The sequence below is a fragment of the Topomyia yanbarensis genome, chromosome 3, assembly GCF_030247195.1.
Source record: "Topomyia yanbarensis strain Yona2022 chromosome 3, ASM3024719v1, whole genome shotgun sequence".
NCBI classification, from domain to species: Eukaryota; Metazoa; Arthropoda; class Insecta; order Diptera; family Culicidae; genus Topomyia; species Topomyia yanbarensis.
Window position 1 is genome coordinate 394,870,252 of NC_080672.1, and position 9,083 is coordinate 394,879,334.

Here is a 9,083-nt window from a genome sequence, read left to right on the forward strand (position 1 = left end):
CTCAGCCACAAAAAAACATGACGACAGTAGCGCACCTGGTTTGGATATCCCAACTACCTTCGAAACCGTTAGAGATTTTACACAAGTTGAGTGCTGAAGATGGACGTCTGTTCTCTGTGGTAGTTTGTTGACTAACTCTAATTGTTTTTTCATTAATTAACTGGTAGACGTTTTATCAACAATTTTCCTTGAGAAGAATATAAAATAGAGTTGTCTACCTCAAATAATAGACAATATAATTGAAATATATACTACCATTATTTAATGAAAAATTTTGTATTAAAAATGACGGCATGTCCATTTTTATTCACTAGTTGATTGCAATTGCTGTATACTACAAATTGTGGATATATGTAATGTTGAAACTAACACAGTCGTGATTCGCTGGTTGGATAATTTTTAATGCTTTTTAGTTGGACCTCCGCTAGTTGGTCCATTGTCGAACTAAAAAGCATCTGAATGTCAAATTCTCTTGTTAAATTCATTTAGACAATAAAACTGACAATTGTTAGAGATGTGAATCTATGCATTTGTATTGATAGCATCCCCTTCGACCAGTTTTTGATATCTGCCAACCCAACCAGCAAATCACGAATGCACAAAATTTTCAACAAAAACCGTACCATAACATAAATTGATATGAATCAGCAAATACCTTCATATTTTTATATGTATATATTGAATTTATGATTTTATTTTCCATGATTTTTACTTTGCGTTCGCTGCATTGAACCAATGTATAGAAATCGATATGTTAATATGCTTTTAATAAAAAAATTAGCTAAATAATGATAATACATATAGTTGAGATCATTTATATTGTCTATTATTTGAGGAAGAAAACTCTATTTTGTATTCCTTTTAATTTTTTTTAAATTACACGTTATAGTTAACGTCAGGTAGACAACCCTATTTTCATATTTTTTTCATCGCAGTATATAAATAACACCTTTTGGGCATTATATTTGTACATTTAAATGGTAAGGTTTTTCTTTGAAACAGCGACACGTATAAACGATTTAAATAGTCAATGGACAAACATGGCTTCATGCTTGAAATCTGGTAGAAAACCCATCTATGACCGCATTCAAATCGTTATTGTGGAGAATAAGGCCTAGATAAATGAGTCATACCGGAAAGCGTAAAATGTTGGTATCATTTTATTTTATTTCACTCCTGGTGAATACAGACCTTGCATGTATTCTTGGTTGGCCTCTGATATCGCATTCTCTTAAAAATATACAACTATGATCCGAATGCATAAACGAACGAACACATATGTTGAAGATGTACGAAGCGAACATTTTATTCTTCGTTCACTTTTCTACCTACGTGTTTATGCATGCACGAAAGCGAAACCATACTGAGAGAAAGAGCGGTAAATAAACATTAAAAGACGCTCGAGACTCGCATCGGGATAGCAACTGGCTGATGTGTGCATGTAAGCATCTCGTTGCTTCTATACCGCAGAGCCTGTCGCCGTCTCATCGTCCTATCTGCAAGGCTATGTGTGCATCGTGCATGGAAGAATAGCGATAGAGCGGCCGAGAGCAATATTCTGATGCACGAGAACTATTACCCGAGATTGGAATAACGAGAGGCCAGTGTGCGCGTGTGAGTATGTACGATGCATACAGATCGACGAGCGAAAATATATAAACCTCGTACGTCATTCACCCAACCACGTTTACCGCGAATAGACGCGTCCGCACAGTGTTCTCATCGATTCACGACAGTTATAACTTTCGATTAAGTCAATGAAATATTTTCAAACTTGCAGCGGATATATTTGATTACTATATCTTTCGAATGCCATGTACTAAATAAGTAGACAAATATTTTTTTTGTTTATAAAGATAGGACCAAACCCGTGGGTGTTTGCTGGTAGCCTTATGAAATGTGTCAAAACTTCAAATCGCCATTTCTCTCGAATCTCTCGATGGATCATTTTGAAATTCACTAAGAAGATGCTTGGATACTGTATCTTTCGAATGCCGTATGCTAAACTTATGGTAATTTTTTTTAGTTAATAATGGTTCTAGACACACCGCGTATAGTTTTATTCGCTTTATGCACATCAAAATTTTGGGATGAAAATTCAGCAAATGAAAATGCTGAAAGCTGTGTTTGGCATAATAACAAAGTGCCAAGCTATCGATTGTAGCAAATGAGTGATTTCTGAAAATTGTGCTGAAGATAATTGGTGATTTACGACCAAACTAAACCACGTAATGCAATTTACATTTTTCAGTAGAATACATATTACTCAGAGCTTCTTGACCTTCTTAGAACATACTAACTTTAGCCAAATACAATTATGTATTTATCTAGAATCCTTACGAATCCATACAGGAATCCGAATCAACTTCCTTATGGGTTGCCTGGGCTGGATGTTGTTAGCTCGAATCAAAACTTGTCGAAAGTAAACAAAGTTCATTTCATATCGGCCCAGGTGGTGAAATCGTTAGAATTCAACGGAGTGCAAGAGCGTTGCCAGAAAATTTTTATTTCCCAGATTAAATTTTAGGTAACTTCCTAGCAGCGATGCCATATGTTTTTGTGTTCCTATCTCATGCCTCCACGCGAGTCTAAGTCTATTGATGACATTTGGTCCTTAGACCGGCGACGACTGGGTGCTATCAGCCTTCTGCCGATAGTAGCAGAATGAGAGTGTGCGAACAGATCTAGTCGAGAAAACATTGCCGTAAAAATGAATAGTAGATCGGAAATTAGCCCCAATACGAATAATCTGACTAGTATCTATGATCACGGGTCAATACGTATTGAAAATTCGCCGCGTCTGTTTTTATGAACCTAATTTCAAGCTCCGTTATTGCTAACAAGCCCGTGCATCAGGTTAACAATCCTTTATATTTCCCTTCAGTGTTCATTATTATCGCTCGTATACTTGTATTCCACAAATCTGATATGGAAAATAAGAAATGACTTGATTTATAACATCTCGCGCTATTTTTGCCTGTATAATGTGTCACTCCGAGTGGAGTTCAAATTGCTTTTGTTTAGGGAACATAGTATACTCTCGGTAGCCGGCTGCCCAGAGTTTAAAAAAAACCCAAAAACTAAACAAGATCTCTTTTTCGAGTGATCGCCCTCTCTCCCCACTCGAAGACTAACTAAACAACTACGTAATAAAATATGCTTTACAGGTCGCATCGCTTGCTTGGAGCGAATCCTAGACCTGATACCCTTCCAAACTACCAACTCCGCGACACCTATGGAAGAGTCTGATGAATCGTCGTCCTTCCGTTAAGTAGGTGGAGCATCAACACTTCCTGTCTACCTTATCTTTTATCCTTCCCCGTGAACGATGGAGATGGGGGCGGCCGGCAATGATGGCTATCATGCTGTTAAGGTTTTAATATGGGTCGAATTGGTATGAATTTCTACTTACCATTTCCTAAGCAACTCTTATTAGATAATCAGCAGTCAAACATGATGAAGTCAGTGTGCAATCCGCCAAAATCATCGTCACAACGCAACGCAACGCAGCAGCGATGCCATATGTTTTTGTGAAATGTCTGTAGAAGAATAATTAAAATGTCTGTAAAACTCTGTAAATGGTTGTGTAAATCTTGTTTACACTAGGTTATTACTTTAAAAGTAGCCTGAAATTAGTGAACTATTGTGAAGGAATCAGTCATATTTGGATCAAATTATTTTAGTGCAATTTTGTTAAACACTGTTACTCTTTTAAAAGTCTGTAGATTTCTGTTTACGTCTGTAGGAGACCATCAAAAGTTTGTAAAATACAGACATGTCTGTAAATCTGGCATCGCTGCTTCCCAGTCAAGATCAGCCGGAATGCTGGCTGGTTCTAATTCGTATTCCGGCTCCAGTGACACAACCGATTCTAGTTAGAATCGGTTGTGTTACTGATGCCGGAAAATGAATTACAACCAGCTGGAATTCCGGATCATTTACGGTTGAACTTTACTGGGTTCCGGTAACCATCTGATATCAGTTAGGAACCTCTGTTTAAGGGGTGCCATTTCGATGCAGCTTAGCCGCATAACCGAGGCCTAGCAACCGAGGCAGCTCAAAGCCGCTGAGGATCCGTCGGGCGAGGTGGTCACCGACCCGCCGTCGGAAGCAAGCGAACCTGTGATCCACTCGTTTGCCCGGCTTACTCAAACATAGGGGCTATTCCTAGTTTAAGTCCTAGTTTAAGAGCTGTAGCGAAGTCGGGCAGCACGTGCAAAATCGATGTGGCGTAGCCACATTGGGTGGTGGAAACAAAATAAAATTGGCAACGCTAGCAAAATACTCAATACTACGGATGAACCTATAGCAAAATAGCAAATACTCCGGATGAACCTATCGTCAATTGACATTTCGACGAGTTTTGATTCGAGCTAATAATATCGGCACAGCAACGTTTTTATTTGCGTGACTTTAAGGTTGGACAGAGAAAGATCTTCATAAAAATCAATCAGCGTATGTAGAATATTGTTACAGTACTGCTGATTGATTTTTATGAAGATCGGACATACGGTGTGGAAAAAACTGCTTTTTTCTTGGCTTTTTTCGTTTGCGAATTTTACCCTTTCTCTGTCCAACCTTAATTTCCGACACTGATTTAAAGGTGTAACTGCCGTCGGTACAAAAACCAATACCGTTTATAAACCATCAGCGATCTGCGAACCAAGGGGTTCATACGTGCTGGTGCGTGTTTCAGCCGGTTTTCTAAAATACTTTTCAAATGCGTCAATAATTTGTCTACGAACTCACTGTAGTGTACCGTAATAAATAGTTTAACTTTTTTTCAATATCTTGAATAATTTGGATATGTAACATCACGAAACTGGGCTTTTGTTGAGTGTATCAGACAGCCCCCTGGCAACCCTATACCATCTTATGGAGTTTGACAGCGACCTACATATATGGGGCGTTATAGCTATAAAGCCCCAAACAAAGAATTATGTTCGGCGCTATACACGATATTCAAGCATTCCACACGACGTTTTGCATCTTGTGGGATGATTTAATACCATATTATTCAGAAAATCAACATTTAGTAACTAATTACAGCTTTTAATCATTCGATTCAAAATTAATGTTTTGATTTTCATGGCAGTGATGCTGGCTGTACAGAGACGTCGTCCTTGACAGGGGGCTGGTATCAGATTGTGCTCTTTTTAAGCAATTTTCTATTTTAGCATTTGCCGACCCCTCGCCTACCAATGTTTGTGTAATCAGCAAGAAAAAAAAACCGTGTAGTAACCGAAAATGCAGTGGCCGCGAAGGAATTTTTGTTTATAATGGCCTAAAATTTATACATTGTTCCACAATTTGTGCAATTATTGTTATCTACAAACGGATTAACAGAAATGTGAACGTTATATATCGTGACATATGTACATGAGAGAACTGCAAATTTAGCATCGAAATCGAAATAAGACATCAATCGACTCTCACTGCATCAGTAGTTTGGTTTTCTTTCTACTGTCCCATATATCCGTACGTAAAGAACGGTGCACTCCTCTGCAAGATAGGCACCATCAAAGTGAAGCGAAAATTGGAACATCCCATCGGCATGAATAAGATCCTGCTGGTGTTGATTATCGCCAGTGGGTTTCTGCTAATCATCTACGCCAACAGCAGCATCTTCAACCGGCGGAACATTTTGATGATATTCCAACAAAAGACTGACCCGGATGGGGGTGGCGGGGGAGTGCACCCGGATGTGTTAGATAACAATCATATTGGGCTGGTGGAGGGAGCGGGTAGGTCCGTCTCGGCTCAATTTCTCAGCGCAGCTCGATTCAACGAGCTGAAGCGGGTCAAGTACATCCCGAAGGAAAACAATGCCACCGAATATAATATTTTCATTATCTACACGAAGGAAAGTCAGAATGTTATTTTGAAGAGCAAGTTCGAGTTGTTTCTGAAGAGTTTGCTGAAATACACGACCATTCCGATGCACCTGCATGTGATAACTGACGAGCAGAGTGAAACGTCGGCGGAGGAACTGATACGGGAGCAGATTAATCACTACCGGAAGGTGGTGTTTTACACGCTATACGACGTGAAGGATTGTGCCGAGAAAATCAGCGATATCGTTAAGAATATGCTGCCGCTTTTCAACTATAAGACGGGTTAGTATGTCTATTATTGAAATTTCATATTTAATTGCTATGTTCCATTGCAGGAAGCTATTACAGCGATGCTCTGTTTCTGATTTCGCTCGGTTTGCATCGGATCGTAGACGTGAACATGAAACGGGCCATTCTGATCGACTGTGACGTCGTGTTCCGATCATCGGTGAAAGAACTGTTTGATCAGTTCGATCACTTCGGCTCGGAACATCTTTTCGGATTGGCTCCGGAACTGACTCCGGTTTATCTGCACATTTTGTTTAAATATCGTGCACAGAATCCGCACACCCTGTTCGGAACACCGTATTACTTGAACAAGACGACTGTGATCGGAAATTCACTCGGAGGATTCTTCAGCAGGACCGCGAAGAAAACCAAACACGGCTATCCGGGGTTGAATTCCGGCGTGGTGATGCTGCGGCTGGACCGAATTCGCCAGTCCCGGCTGTACGAGGAAGTGATTAAAGCAGAATCGGTAAAGAACATGGTGGAGAAGTACGCCTTCAAGGGCCACCTAGGTGATCAGGATTTTTACACCCTGATGGGGTTTGAATTTCCCGGACTGATCTATCGGCTGGATTGCGTCTGGAATCGACAGCTGTGCACTTGGTGGAAGGAGAACGGTTACGGTAACGTATTCGATAGCTACTTTCACTGTGAGGGAACGGTTAAGGTGTACCATGGGAACTGCAATACCCGAATCCCGGAATAGAACGGGAGTTTTTTAGTTATGGGATTTCACGGTACATGTAACTGCAGATTATGGCAGTTTGCGACGACTATACTGCATTAGTACCCATTGTTTTTATCATCGAACTTAATTATCGCTTGTCTAACAAACATTCCATGCTATTGCTGCGTAGGGTCATTTGTTTTAGGGAATTTTTTTGTTTTTGACATCGTACTACACCAGTTTAGTCTGTGCTACATTCATTCAAACTTGTGTGTAATCAGCCTATCTTGTTTTTACAGTACACCGGTGTAGCATTATGTTAAAATGAAAATGCTATTAATGTTTTTTTTTTACTTCTACAAACGGAATCGAGCTAACAAATCATCCATCATACATAACACCTCATATCTATCGTACAGTTAGTTTATAACCTTTAGGTACTATTTTACTCCAAACTACTATGCAATACCTGATCTAGAAAGCTTCCAGTGCTGAGTAGCACACATTTCCTGATTTCGGTAGTTCACTCTACCAATCTAAGTATTCTGATTAACAAAAAACATTCCTTGTTTAAATATTTTGTGATCTCATTTTAAGAAAATGATTTTTTATTTAGTGATAATTAACATATGTCTATTAGAATATTGTTCATGAAGCCTTACACATAATATCGTACTACATAACAAATATAGCTTAAGCTATGACGTCGCTGCAATACGTTAGGAAATCTCTATGTTCGAAACATTTGCAATTTATCTTTATGAGCTTTTTGTTGACACTTTAAACATTCTAACTATACCGATCTAATAATACTCGTAAGCGAAGTGGTACAGCGCTCGAGCGATTGTTACTTATTTTGAATGATTTTATTTTATGCGTACTATACGTTAGTTCGTGTCTTGTCTCAAAAGTGATACGTTTAGGTTAGAATTTAATTAGAATCCTTTTATTTTACCGATCTGGTTCAAGTGAACAGACGAAATACAACGCAAGTGCATGACAGGCCCGGTGCAGTCCAGATCTAGATAATAATTCGACAAACCGATAATAAAGTAGGACTTGTTCGTGTTGAGTAGGAAACTGAATAACAATAAGAAACGGTAGGAGCTAAATTATGGTTGTTACTAGTACTTCACTTATTGTAGTACAGATAATCAACAATAGCTAACCGGAGAACGAAGTACAATGATGTGAAATAGTGTTTAAAGAATCCGCTAAAAGTCGACTGCAATAAAAACGCGTTATCATATAAATGATCTGATTGATGGCTAGTACTGAATGAAATTAGGATGTTAGTTCTAACTTAGGTTTTACTAGTACTTTAGGATGACAGCCCCACCATTATAGTTGCTAGGTTTCCAAAGTTACTCTGCAAAACATAGCTTTAGGAAATCTCTTCCAGCACTCACGATGCCTGAAGTCAGCATACCCATGTCAGTATGTTGGTAATGCGCCTGTAGCATTTCTAATCTTCATTTGCCGTCGCGCATTGAATGCAGAACTCTTCTCTCAAGCACACCGAGCATTCGATAGTCTGTCTTCTTCAACGTCTACGTCTTTCTACCGTTCACATCAATAGAAAGTATCGGTTGAGTTATCTCTTTTGCTCTGGCGCCATGTTCGCTCGAACCTGCGCCACCCGTATCTCTTTCTCGATCTCAGCCTCAGCCTGCCGGTACCAATAGTCGCAGTATTCCGGTACCCTAGTAACAGTTACACGTGTTTTTTACAATGGAGATTGCATTTACACACTGACCCAGTACACGCGCTTAGTGGTTGCCAAGCTACCACACGGAAGTGTACTGGAGTGTCGGGCTCGACCAGGACTAAACTACCTTACGGGTAATACTGACTGAACTCCATTGGGCTCCGCCATCTTTCCCCCAGGAACTACCTCCCGGCATTACTTCTGGGGGGATGGCAGTACTTAATGTACTCACTCGCTCTCGCTCACTCACGCACACATCCAGTATGAGGCTTACTTGGGTGCTCGCTCTGTCACACCCTGACGCTCGCTCTGACACTCCATGTGAGGCTTACTTGTATGCTCACCTTTTACATACCATGTGAGTCTGACTTGTGTGCTCACCTCTAGCATACCATGTGAGGCTCATACTTGGATGCTCACCCTACACTCCTTTGCCACGCCACGAGGTATCAATAGCGATAAGTACCAACATTCTACGCTACGACCCTCCCATCTCGGCATGGGCAGTCCATACATATGTCTATTCACTCACTCTTCTGCCATGTTTCGCTGTCACTACTGCGGTTGCCACCTGCTGCGCCACACT

At 40.1% G+C, this 9,083-nt stretch overlaps 1 protein-coding gene across 1 annotated transcript; it reads left to right on the forward strand.

The window, feature by feature from the left end:
• Positions 1–5,183: 5,183 nt before the first annotated feature.
• On the forward strand, positions 5,184–8,091 carry LOC131690742 (xyloside xylosyltransferase 1). Its single transcript, XM_058976707.1, has 2 exons — positions 5,184–6,116; positions 6,170–8,091. Exons 1-2 carry the CDS (start codon positions 5,555–5,557, stop codon positions 6,826–6,828), a joined length of 1,221 nt encoding a protein of 406 aa, XP_058832690.1. The 5' UTR covers positions 5,184–5,554; the 3' UTR covers positions 6,829–8,091.
• Positions 8,092–9,083: the final 992 nt, after the last annotated feature.

What these genes read in the sequence shown, in the direction of transcription:
- LOC131690742 (XM_058976707.1), top strand. Translation starts at nt 5,555, where the DNA reads ATGAATAAGATCCTGCTGGTGTTGATTATCGCCAGTGGGTTTCTGCTA. An exon ending in GCTTTTCAACTATAAGACGG is followed by an intron (nt 6,117 to 6,169) that starts GTTAGTATGTCT and finishes GTTCCATTGCAG; the next exon opens with GAAGCTATTACAGCGATGCT.